Source organism: Rutidosis leptorrhynchoides, chromosome 9, assembly GCF_046630445.1.
Source record: "Rutidosis leptorrhynchoides isolate AG116_Rl617_1_P2 chromosome 9, CSIRO_AGI_Rlap_v1, whole genome shotgun sequence".
Classification (NCBI taxonomy): Eukaryota; Viridiplantae; Streptophyta; class Magnoliopsida; order Asterales; family Asteraceae; genus Rutidosis; species Rutidosis leptorrhynchoides.
Window position 1 is genome coordinate 344771895 of NC_092341.1, and position 13775 is coordinate 344785669.

The following is a 13775-nucleotide window of genomic DNA, read 5'->3' on the forward strand; positions in this document are numbered from 1 at the left end:
CAAACATCCCCTTAGTAGAGATGTTTGTTTGTCTTTCGTTTCTTCATATATTTAAACTATAATGTATGTGACAACTTTGATTTGCATCAACCTATGTTATGATTATCCTGAATGGGTTAAATGCAACTGAATGAATCATATTAGCTTACGAATCAAATGAGTCCAAAGTTATCAAATTATAAAGTTAATGCATATAGCATCCTATATCTCATATTCTCATTATCCATAAATGGACCATTTTTATCTTTATCTCTTGGAGAGAAACAAAAAAACAAAAAAAAGAAAGGAAAAAAAAAAAAAAAGTAAGAGGAGGCACTAAGAAAGTAAGAATATCGTTTTTTTTTTTTTTTTTTTCTTGGGCCAAAAAACATTAACATTAATAACTGATCCGAAGATCAAACAGTACAAACGATACAACATAACCGACAATGAGCCCCAGCAAAGCTAAACTATTAGACCAAACAGTCTCACCAACGAGGTGAAAAGAATATCGTTTTTATTAGCCACTTCGCACTGAAATAACTCAACAGATTTAGGTGGGCCCCTCGATAGTTTTGGTAAGAGCTAAATGTGCACATAGAGGCAAACAACATGAATATACACTACTTGATCTAGGAAAACAATGTTAAAAATATACCGATAACATGATTATACAAAATAAAGAATACAACAGACAGACTGATGTTCCTAACCTTGAAGAATACAAAATATTTAGACTCCAAGATTACTGAATTTACATTGTGAAGTCTATGAAAATTCCCAGAATCACATACCATGCTCGGAAAAAGGCTGATAACAACACGAAGATGCAGGGGAGAAAACTTAGCTTAGAACCAAATTTACCCGGATCTGGAAATTCATATATCACAAATCTGACACTTTGATACTGAAGGAGAGACTGAAACTAATAAATAACATACAATACTGGGAGTTGAACTACCAGGTTCTCCAAAATAAGCTGTTAACATTTGTAGCCCGATTAACAATCAAACCTGAGCCAAATTATCAAATAGTCAGACATTGTTATAGTCCAAAGACAAAACTGACAATTTGGTAATCTTTTGAGACATTGTTATAGTACAAGTGAATAAGTATTGGAGAGATTGTTATACTCTCTTAAATAAATCCAAATATGAAGTATTAACTTAACCAATTAGGGAAAAAAATTAGAAAATTAATCCAACAAACTGACCATTTTTATTTGGGGTGATCTTTTGTATCAATAAACAATTGTATCAATGGAATAACGAAATTAGTCAATTAGTATAGTAACGGCCCATTGCTTTGTCACTTGCCAATCATATTTTGTTTAGTTAATACTGTAGTTAATAGTTAATAGCAATGTTATGTTTGACAAATGTGCTATATCTTTTCAGAAGACTGACTCTCTGAATACATTGCTCAGGGAATTAACTTGCAAGTTAATACGTTAAATTGCAGTCAAATGTTGAAAAGCTTTTATATTTTCATTTTAATATTTAAAAAAGATTACAGTACTATATTGATAATATGAATTTGATATGTTATTTTTAATAAAACTGGAAGAAAAAAAACAATGAAAAGATTTTGTGGGCCAACCCAACAAATTTATTCCAACCTTACATACGACATGACACAAATTTGACTGATTATACAACCTGGCTAACCCACCTGTTTGGTCACCTTTAGTTATGTTATCTAAATCAATAATGTGAACAAAACATATTGATAATTACCTTAGATTCTTAATCTTTCATCCCCTCCTGAAAATGCTAGAGGGGCTAGTTCCATCAGTTAGATTTAAATCAGCTTTAGTTTTTCTAGCAAACTTCAAAAGACGTTTAAATCCCTTTGGTCCATCTTTTTGGTTGACCATAGCCGGAGGCTGCTGAGCATTTCCCCACTCACAACTATCAGCTTCACTTGTCGTTTCCTCAAGAAGCATCTGAAATAAAGAATGACGAACACGTGGACTCGAGACACCAGCTGGCACCATATGATTGGCTGCACCAGTTATCTGCATGGGGCTTTCTTTACATGGAATAATCTCATCATCCTGATTATTCTCTTCAACTTCCACCCATGCAGTAGGTGAAATCGAAACTGTCGATTCTTCGTCCGCCTCAATTTTATTATCAACCATTTCAATATTCTTAATCCCATCAACATTGAATCTCTTATTAATGAAACTCTCTGGTTCTTCACTTTTGATGGGAGTATCCATTTGAATTTCTGGGTCTAGTTCAGTACAGGATTTTAGTGGTTCACACTCCTCTTGACTTTGACTTTGACTTTCACTTATGATTTCGGTGGTCTCAACCACCTGACTATTCTCAGGTTGAACCAGATCTCCAGTGCTAAGTGGTTCCTCAGGTTCAGGTTCAGCCACAGGTTTACTCTTGACAACAATTGGACCAACACCCGGGCCAATACCAGTTCCTTTACGGAGGAACGGTTTTGTTTCAAGTGGGACCACACTACTTTTCTTAGTAACTTTGTTGTAAAAACTAGGTTTAGAAACTGTGGTGACAGTGTTCTTAGCAATAACATCAGTGTCTATTTGGGTTCTGGGTTTCGGTTTTACTGTCTTTGTACCATTCGTCACTGTCACCTGCTTTTTCTCTTTAACAGTCTTGATTTTCTTGTCAGCATCAACTGGGGTTGACTTCAAAGTCTTGGATCGCACTTGTGTTTTCTCAACTTTCACAGGTTTTTCAACTTTTACAGGTTTTTCAACTTTTGTGGGTTTTTCAACTTTGACAGGTTTTTCTGCTTTTGTGCTTGAACGAACAACTGATGATGTGGCATGAGGTTTTCGACTTATAGTAGCAGTAGAAATGGTACCGGTTGGAGTTTTAGCAGGTGATGAGCCAGAAGGTCTAGGTGATGGTGTAGCGGGCCATGACTTGCGTACAGCTGGCAACGGTGATGGTTTAGTTGTAGTTGTAGCTTTCTTAACAACAGAAGTTTTCGATGTTTCCTTTCTTGAATTTGGCAAGTGGGTCGGGCTCTTTTGGGGTTTAACTTTATTCACAATAGCTTTTTTCCTACTAACATCACTTGTGTTAGTAGTAGTTATCTCAGCATTTAACATTTCCATCTCTTTGAACTGGGATTCAGTTACAGCCTTTTTTCCGGAAGCTTCCTTTTGTAGCTTTTCGTCTCTCTTTTGCTTATAATTATCATAAAATCCACCTCTTTGCTCCTTTATATTATTATTATTACTTTTCTTATTAACGGTGGTCGAACTATGACGTCGAACAGGCTTGCTTTCCATCATTGTCTTAAACAGCTGATTTAATTCTGCTTCCTTTTGTTGATTCCACTCAATAGAGTCGGGATGCGTTTCAAGTTCCCTAGTCTCCTTTTCAACATCTAATATATCAACAGTACCTTTTTTTGGTGAGGACAATTTTAGGTTTTCAACAGTTTCAGAAATTTCTTTACAAGACTCCGCATTGTCACCTGGCACCGACTCTGCATTGCCACTTGGCGCTGCATCTTTGGGATTGATTGTACAAGTTTCAATGCACTGGGTACCACTTTCACTCATTCCTGAACTCCATCTTCTCAGTACAGCTTTTGTTGCAACAGGTGCAGTCGACAACGCTTTCGGCTTCTCGGGTTCCACAACTTGATCTTTCTGTTTCTTTTCAAATAAACTGATTTTATCTTGCACACTCATTCTCAGCGCATTTCGTTTAGCTGATTTCTGTTGATCTTCATCTTCGCTACTAGTATCTTTATGAGTTGATATCTTCTCCCTAGTTGGAAAATAACCGAGACTCTTGATACTTATAGCGGCTGTCCTGCGTGGGCCCGTTCGTCCAATTTGGACTCGTCTCATTGGAGATGCTGACCGTCTAGGCGTTACAGATCTTGCAAAGGTCCGGCTTCGTTCAACAGATGGTTGGTCTTCTTCTTCTTCTTCACTTGAAAAAGAGTTTTCGCTATCAGATGAGCTTTGTCGTTCAACCTGTGCAGCTTTTGCTGGGGAGACACCGTATTTTACAGGTGGGTTCGATTGTGAAGGATGAGATGTGAATATACTTGTAGTTGTGGAGTCCTTTTGTGATGGGAATTGGCTCAATTCTATAAGCTTCTGTAATGAATCCCTGAAACAAATAGACGAAATGGTAAATCTTGATTCTTGTTTGAAGTTTACTATACTCAGAAGTTTATTAGAGATGGCAAGTTTGAGCCTTTTACTTGTGAATGGATTGATTCGAGTTATGTTTCATTGTTAATGGATTAAAAGGTAGAAAAAAGATGTAGCTATAAATGTTTGGGTTAACTTGCCCAACCCTTTTGACTGTTACCGACCTCTCGAACCAGCTCTGTTTGTACATTTACAGTATATTTTTAACCCATTAATTTACCTTATATTTTTATTTTTAAAGTATATTTATGGCCTTTTTGACTTTTACATTTTTATATTTTAAAAGCATATTTTTAATATGAATTTACCTTATATCTTCTGCTCCAAAATGATGAGCAAAGTTTTCCAAGTTGGAGACATCCTTGGGTGAGCATCTAGCATTAGTAGCCAGATTGAGGGCATCAGCTAATTGTTCTTTCAGTCCCGAGAGCCTTGAATCCACTGCTCGCAAAAGCTCATTCCTATCAGAACATAAATTTGGTTAAGAAAAGGAAAAAGAAACCTTAGGATATTGCAAACGAAAAAAACTTACTTAGATTCAAACGATGATGTCATACTAACTTCAGCCTCCTAAAGTATAAAAAACGAAAGATCATTTACTTTAAACCCATCATATACATAAATACAACAATTTTGGATGATATGGAAATAGCCAAAAAGGTGAACAATAATAGGACATACCTTCGCAAACAATGAAAGTTGGAACTTTCTGGTCTCTTCTAACTGAGAAATTTCATTTCCAATACTAATGAAGTCGGGTGAAGCAACAACGTTTAAAAATCTGAATCGAAAAAGTGAGCAAGAGCCAAGAAGAGATTGATAACCATCTTAACCCATGGAAAAATATGAAAATGAAATAAAAGAGATATGATATGGACCTTTTTAATGTAACTATTGTAAACCAGACAGCATCTTTAACATCATCAGGTGGTAAAATCCTGAAGTTTGAGTCGGTTGTTTTCGATGACAAATCTTTAACTTGAGGTAAATGTGACAACAGTTGTTCCAAGTCACCAGATGCAACCTTTTCAATTCTATTGTTAGCCGATACACATGCCTCGTACCTACAAAGCAGAAAAGGGGTTAAACCTGAAATCACAGTTCAAATACTGATAGATAGAAAGATCACCCACACACATGCATGAATTCAACAACTTGACATTTGTATGTAAGATTCAGGATTGCACTCACAATAATTCAGGATCAATCAATCAGAGATTACACAAAGAGAAATAAATTAAATCTGACAATTAATATCTCGGCCAATTAATTAATTAAGTTCAAAATAAAAATAAAAATTAAAACCTGTTATCACTTGGAAAAATCTGAAGTTCGATATAATTAAGTTGCGCATCAGGATCAATTCTTCTCTCCATCTTCAACAACCTGAATCAATGAATTTCCTAGGTCAACTCACTTTCAATTATCAATTATTGAAATTGAAATTGAAATTGAAATTCAACACATATCAAATAACGTTGAAGCAATAATAGTTTCAGCTGTTCACTAATCACTACAAACAATTCACTCCAAAATTGCTTTCAGATCAACACACTTATTACTGATTATATACAAAATACATATGTTTGCGTATATATATACTCACAGATTATAACAGATTAACCGTAATAATGAATTAAACATTAGATCTAGCATATAAAAAAGCCCTAGCTAACAATAATCGGAACTCGCCGACAAAATTTAAAGCTATTAACAACATTCTAAATCAATCAACAAATCATATCAAAACTATGAAATTAAAACAGCTGAACTATGCATATGTGAATAAGTAGCATTTAGAAGCACATATATTGATTTATAAACAAACCACAGGCACACAATACCTGGTGAAGGTAGTAATGTAGGGTAAAGAAATTGAAGTCAATGGAGAAATTGAAAAAATCGGTTGCAGATCTTTAATGCGGAGTTCAAGTAAGAGATGTTTGTACGAATCTGTGTGTGTATGTGTGTGTTTGTTGACTGTATTCAACAGTGAGATGAAATTTGCAGAGAGATTCAATAGTGAAGGCGCGTTGGGTTACGTTTAATTTATTAATTTAATTAAAATTAAACCAAAATTGGGAGACAATGAGACAGTGAGTGGACTGATGCGATTTATTTATAAAAAAACTAGTTTTATGAGCCCGTGCGTTTCAAAGTAATTTTATAAATTAGTTTTGATAAAATTAGTATTGATACTGATCAAATGTATAATATAATTACAATGAAAGAACCTTTTAGTATTGATGACATGAGTATGAAAGCATTAGTATTGGATACATTAGTATCGTAAACGTTAGTATTGAATACAATTATAATACAACAATCAATAGTTCTCTGACACAGTTTTCTGAACATATAGTGATACATTTTTGAGCCCGTCCATTAAAATACGTGTCCGCAAATATCAAAAAATTTGGTATACTTTAAGTTTTTTTAAATATCATTTATTGTATTTAATATTGATCTTTGATTGTTTGTTTAAATTAAGTTATATATCTAAATTTCATTGAAAGTTTATTCGTTTATTTATAGTATATTTCACACACACATATGTATGGTGGAGTACAATTTATGCTTGAATATAATCTTTTCTAGTATGATGCAAATTTTGTTTAATTTTTTTTTATGTGTATACCTCATTATAGCTAATAATAATATTGACACATTTAGTATTTAAGTAAATGTATTGAATTTAGAATATGAATACTTTCCTTATTTGAGAAAATCATTTAATATATGAAAAGAAGCGATAGAATAACATGTGGCAGAATTAACCAGGAAGTGACACGTCAGCATAAGTGCACGTGCTTTATAATATGTATAGATAGATATTACGAGTATTACTTAGACCATCCGTAATGTTGACCGGTGTCACTTTTAGTGTCACTTGCCTTTTTTCACTTTTTTACTGAGTATGACGTGTTACTTTTCTGAGTGGAGTAGTGGTGGTGTTACTTTTCTAGTGTTACTTTTAGTGAAATGCTGAGGTGACATTTTATTTTTCTTTTTTCTGTTTTATTTAATTTTATTTATATTGTTTTCAAATGACAAACATATATTAAATAAAAAACACATATTATTAATACCATTACTAATAAAAAAAATACATAATTAAAATTCATAATAAAGAAAAATTACATTTATTAAAATTTCTAAAAAAGAAAAATTATATTTATTAAAATTCATAAGAAAGACCTACAAACATAACCTACTGATCGGCATTAGACGGGAAGTTGTATGCACCCATTTGGCTACGAACATACTTTTTTAGATTTTGAAGATGTATCTTATCTTCAGGGTCTTCCAATGTTGCCGCTGATCTCCCCAACAAATCCATATGTGCTATCGCGGTTTTCATTTTAACATACTCATTGAATTTGTTATGCGAATCTATTTTTATTGATGCCACTTCTTCCATTTTGTCCATAAAATCTTCAACCCTTGACGAAATCGAACTTTTACCTCGAGAAGACACTCCCGCGTCCGAAGAAGCCGTAGTCTTTTGTGCTTTCTTAGCCTTATCGCGTCCGATTGGACGCGTCATCTGTACATTCCCAAACAACTCCGCCTCAAAGTCTTGAGAGAGGCTTATCGGGTCTCCTTGAGTTTCACCAACACCCGCCTCAAAGTCTTCCCGATCGCGAATAACCGGAACTTTTGGCAAATTCCACTTTGGATGTTGTTTCAAGAAATAAAAGGCATCTTTCATATTAAAACTTTTACCATAAGTATTAAAATAAGATTGCGCCGCGTCTTTGAAAATGTCATCATCATTTGCACCACTACGCCAATTATCTTTTATATCATTGAAAATTGGTAAAAACTCCGTACACGCCTTGTTAACCCCTCGCCATTTCGAAGATAAAGAATCCTCATTTCGGAACCATCCATATTCATTATTATTAAACTTATCCATAACCGACCGCCAAAAAGTATTACCCTTTTGGCCTCGACCAACAATTGGATTCTCCGACGTGTCGCAAAAACACTCCGCCAACCATACAAGCTCTTTCGTCGACCACGATTTTTGTGGTTTTTGTCGCGAACTAGTTTCCTCAACCGCTTTCCCTATAAACAAATATGTTAATAAATATATATGTATATAGTTATAGTATATAATTATACTATTAGTACTAACAGTTAATATATATATATATATATATATATATATATATATATATATATATATATATATATATATATATATATACACTATATACTATATAATTATATATATATATATATATAAGAATAACAGTTAACTATATATATATATATATATATATATATATATATATATATATATATATTTAGTATATATATATGTATATTATATATATATATATATATTTATACTAAAACAGTTAATAAATATATATATATATATATATATATATATATATATATATATATATATATATATATATATACTAAATATATAATATAATACTATATATATATAGTGTATATAAAATATATCGAACCTTTATCCTTTTTAGAGTGTTTTCGCGTTGCCCGTGGTAGGGATTGTGTACCCATCGCTTGCGGATCTTGTGTTTGTGGTAGCGTTTGTTGGTTTGGTAAAATTTGTTGTTGTTGGTTTGGAAACATTTGCGCTTTTGATTGATACATTCGTTGTTGATATAGCGCCCATTGTTGTTGTTGTTGTTCATAAGTTAACGCTTGATTTACACCGAATAAATTACGACCGACGTTCGCCAAATTTTGTGGACTAGGTGTAAGGATCGGTCGGTTTGAAACTCCGGGAGCATTTGGACTACCGAAAATCATTAGATTCGTAAACGAAGTAGTGTTGTTCATTTGTGGATCGGAATCACTAACTTGATTGCGAGGCGTGTTTGGGGTGTTGGGAGAATTAGACATTTTTTTTAGTGTGTATAAAAAAAATGAAAGAGTTTAAGTTGGATGTGTAGTTGAAGTGAATGTGTTTAGTTGTAGTGTATATGTATATATATATATATATATATATAGGGAAATATTAATAAAAAAAACAAACTATCACACCCCCAATTAGGGCCTAGGTGAATGTGACATTAATATCAAATAAACCAACATATTATAATATACTAGAACAATACTAAATGATAAGAACAAACTTTATTGAGTACGCAGCGGAAAATAAAATGTCGTTACAATAATGGAAAGTACAATAAAGTAATTGTTTCAAATGCAAGAATAATAAATGCGGTATCTCTTGATCCTAAGTCCAAGTAGCATCATATAAGCAGTAAGTAAATAAGCTTGATCAAACGGCACCTGAGACAAACATGCTAAAGTGTCAACCAAAAAGGTTGAGTGAAGTTCATAGGTTTAACAAAAATTGTAAGTAACTAGAGGGGGGGTGAATAGTTACTTAATGCATTTTTAACAATTTTTCGATTGATCACCAAATTCAATTTTACTTTGATCAACCAATTCAACTCAAACTTGATGTGTGTGGTGTATATGTTCAAAATGATAAATGAAGTAATGTAAAGAACATAGACACAAGGATTTATAGTGGTTCGGGTGGATGTTAACTAATCCACCTTAATCCACTCCCCGATTACACTAATCGGGATTTGTTGCTTCACTAAGCACTTTTCTCCAAACCCGGTGGAGATCCGATTTACAAGTCTCCAATCTTCTTTAGTAGACAACAAACCTAATCTTTTTATCCCTTCGAAAGATCAACTCTAACCTAGATCAACTTGTCTTCACCTTGGACAAGTATTAATCTCCAAATAAGATTAATCAACTTCCTAAGTCCCTTTTAAGGAAGTAGATCACTAAGCTAGCCTATGCTTCCACTAATTGAAGTTACAAGACTTATACACTCTGCAATGATGATCCTAACACAATACTAGGACATACATTACATTAAGTAAACTCACAAGATAAATGAATTTGATTAGTAAGTTTACAACAACCCAATTCTATATCTATAAGATCATAGAATCTTCTCTTGCTTGATCACATTTGAGTAGTAATTGATGCACTTGTGATCACTGGAGACATGCCTTTTAAATGTGCAAGAGGGGCAGCTTCAAATGAACTCAAATGTTTGCCTTTTATAGTGAGATTCAAAAAATAGCCGTTGACACACGGTTCCCAGCACGGTCGACCGTGGTGCGATCGTGCGTGCTCCAGTCCAAAATTGGTATCCGTTGTATAGCCGTTTGACTCAGATTTGAACACCACTTTTTGGCACATTTACTCCTTCTAGCACCTGCAAAAGAAACCAAACACCCTATACAAGTACTATATGCATTAAGTGTGTGAGATTTGGTCTTATTGCATGAAAGTGACTAATCATTCCAAAAGTGGCAAACCCAACATTCTTGGAGAAGTGTCTTGATTGATATTTAGGGAAATTTCAGATTGGTCAAGACTTAGTTAGTCACTTTAATGCTCTTGGTTCAATTCTAAAGGCTATTCACTATATCATTAACTTCCTAGTTCCAATTAATCTCAAGTCATGTTTTATTTGAGTTTAGTTAGGGATTAATTGAATAATGTCTCTATAGGATAATCATGAAGTATGTAGAGACATTAAGGTTAAGTTATTATTGAGCAAGCAATCATACTTAGTTACTTAGACTAGACCAAATTGACAATTAACTATTGTGAACCATTTTACACTTAATCTATTGGAGTAGGTTAGTTACTTAAATTCTAACTAATGAGCACATGGCAAACATATTAAGTTGACAAGTTTATGAGTATTAAGCATATTAGAAAGTAGCAAGTAATACTCACATAGCAAGAGATAGTTATTCTAAGATCAATCATATAGATACTTGTACAACTTATAATTCAATCACTTAATAAGTATAATGTGCAATATAACACATTTCATGATTAATGTGTAAGCACACATTAATATCCAACACATGCACAAGGGAAGAGCAATCTCTAGTTGGGACTTGGTGACCATCCTAAATGTATCTAAGTGTGTTTTAGGATTACAAGTCATTTCTAGTTTAACCTTGAGATCATTGTTCTTCATTTAGCCTTAATTAATCACTAAGTCCTCTTTAATAGCAATCATTGTTCTAGTGATATTGGCTTGCGTGTGTTGATACTTGATGATCATAATAAAAATATCTAGATAAGAATTAAGATCACAAGTTGTTTATTAACACTTATGTGTTATGCCTAATCTTGGTTAACTTGTCATTAAGATGTCATTAGGCGTAATTAATCACAATTAGTGTTTTTATGACCAAGACTCAATTGAGTATGGAGAGAGCATCTATCCTAAGTATGTTTAGAAAGGTTTCATGAATTATAGATGCCGGGAACTAGTCAAACTTTATTTGGTCAAAATTTGAGACAGAAGAAACTGCGGTCGCACTGCGGTTGACCGTGGTGGCGACCGTGCAACTTGTTTTCACAAAACTTCGTTGCAATTCAGTTTGGGATTTCACGGTTGACTATGCGGTCGACCGTACCTCGACCGTGTGTTTGCCTGAACTTTTAATTTCAGTCTTTAACCTATGTTTGACTTGGTCGTTTGCAAGATAAAGTATGGATTAGTGACCTTGCGTGTTTTATGTTAAGATGTCAGTCATCACTTATGTGTATGTGTGTGTGTCATCATCAAAACATATTCTTTGGTTAATTACACTTTGGTTAATCATACTTAAGTTTATCGTTTAGTGTATTAACCCACATTCAACCAACATTCTCCCCCTTTTGATGATGACAAACCATACAAGTGATGAGGGACATTTTGCTATAAATACGCAAGTGTTAACAATCACTTGTATCCATCTTTCTCTCCCTTTTGTCGAAGCAAAAAGGTTAGCTCCCCCTGGAACAAAGCTCGCCCTTAGAACAAAACTCCCCCTTAAATTGTACACGTTGAAAAAACATATATATTAAAACACAACAAGCACACATTTTATTCAAATTAAGCACGAAACATAGTAATGCATATATGAAGCTATGCATGGAAGACACATAAATTGGAAGCATAGGTAGGCATTCTTCAAATTGCCTTAGCCTATTTCTTGAAGTGAATATAGTGATGAGTGTCTCTTATAATTCCTTCTAGCTTGTTTAGATGTCGTCTGATTTTTAGAACATTTTCATGAATGACACTGATTTGTCCTGAGGTGGCAAGGAGGTTAAAGTTTGGAGAGTTATCAAGAGATGGTTCAACAAATGGTCTGGTTGAAGCTCTACAAATCGGGTATGACGATACTTGAGCGGTGTGGTGATAGGAGGTCGTCAATTTGAGATGAGCAAAGAGTTTAGTTAAGTGGACACCATAGGGTAGTTTCAAGAGTGGTTCTTGAGCTGCCTAACTGTGACAATCGCTCCAAATCCATATGGACGAACACGTCATTCATCGATTTCATTGCGAGGTATTTGACCTCTATATGATACGTTTTATAAACATTGCATTCTTTTGAAAAGGCAAACCATATATGAATATTTAAATCAAAGGTTTTCGACATCTGATGATTTCTACATATAGACAATCACCGTAAATAATAGTTTACAACAGTACTTCCATTGACAATGCAGTCAAAATAAGATACATGGTGATGATTTGGTGAATGCAACGTTTTCTTGAAAAATATGCCATGTAAGACTCCATGCACATAGCTTGTCTATCATATAAGCAAACAGCGGAAGACTTCTAGGAAACCTGAGAATAAACATGCTAACAAGTGTCAACACAAAGGTTAGTGAGTTCATAGTTTTAGTGTTTCGTATAATCTGTATATAAAAGTGGATCACAAGATTTCAGTTGTTTCATCCAGAAACGTTTATCAATAGATTCTGCATAACAGAGCACCCTGGTAAGTAAGCTTTAACGTTATAATGATAAATACCCCATTCGTTTTAATACACGCAAACCAACGTGTCCTAAACTTAAATAACACACGTCCGTTAAAAGGCTAGCGCTGTAGCTCGGACGGGGATGTCAAGCCCTATGGATCCATGTATAACTACTCGCGCCCACCAGTTCTTATAACCGGCAGTTACTAGTTACCAAAGCTAAGGAATTTTCAGTTCAAACTCGGTGTAGAATTTAGTATGTACTTGTATCCATTGCGTTTCAAATAAAGTGCATGTATTCTCAGCCCAAAAATATAGATTGCAAAAGCAATTAAAAAGGGAGCAATTGAAAACTCACCTTAGCAGCATATAAAGTCATTCACCAAAATGTAACTGAAACTCGAAATATCAAATAATCATAGATCTCAACCTAGAGAACATATGTTGGTCAATAAATGTCTATCAAGCTAGGTCAGGTCATAGTGTATCACAATCCTAATGCTCGAAATCGACATACAAAAGTTATCCAAAGTTGTTTCAAAAAGTCAATTTTGACAATAGTTCAACAAAACGAGATGTGTCTTATATAAGAATTCATTTTCTCGGCTGGTAATAGTTAAAAATCCATTTTATTAATCTCGTAGACAAGTTGTTTAAATCTTAATTGCAGATTCAAAAGCAATTTCAATTAACGTCAATCATAATTCAGTTGATCATATCTTTTAATCCGTTCATCGAAATTATACGATATCTAAATGAAAAGTTATTGATTTTTCGTCAGCTTTCCAAAAACATGTATATCATATACCTTTTACCAGTAATATATGTATTTAATTCGTGA

At 33.7% G+C, this 13775-nt stretch overlaps 2 protein-coding genes across 2 annotated transcripts; both read right to left on the bottom strand.

The window, feature by feature from the left end:
• Window positions 1–406: 406 nt before the first annotated feature.
• On the bottom strand, window positions 407–4596 carry LOC139866179 (uncharacterized). The gene is made up of 3 exons (XM_071854330.1): window positions 4447–4596; window positions 1716–4094; window positions 407–992 (listed from the first exon to the last, which is right to left on the bottom strand). The coding sequence occupies exon 2, from the start codon at window positions 3824–3826 to the stop codon at window positions 1733–1735; it is 2094 nt and encodes a 697-aa protein (XP_071710431.1). The 5' UTR covers window positions 3827–4094; window positions 4447–4596; the 3' UTR covers window positions 407–992; window positions 1716–1732.
• A 62-nt stretch (window positions 4597–4658) lies between these two features.
• Window positions 4659–6136, bottom strand: LOC139865752 (COP1-interacting protein 7-like). Its single transcript, XM_071853851.1, has 5 exons — window positions 5983–6136; window positions 5444–5524; window positions 5017–5202; window positions 4820–4919; window positions 4659–4708 (listed from the first exon to the last, which is right to left on the bottom strand). Exons 2-5 carry the CDS (start codon window positions 5512–5514, stop codon window positions 4667–4669), a joined length of 399 nt encoding a protein of 132 aa, XP_071709952.1. The 5' UTR covers window positions 5515–5524; window positions 5983–6136; the 3' UTR covers window positions 4659–4666.
• Window positions 6137–13775: the final 7639 nt, after the last annotated feature.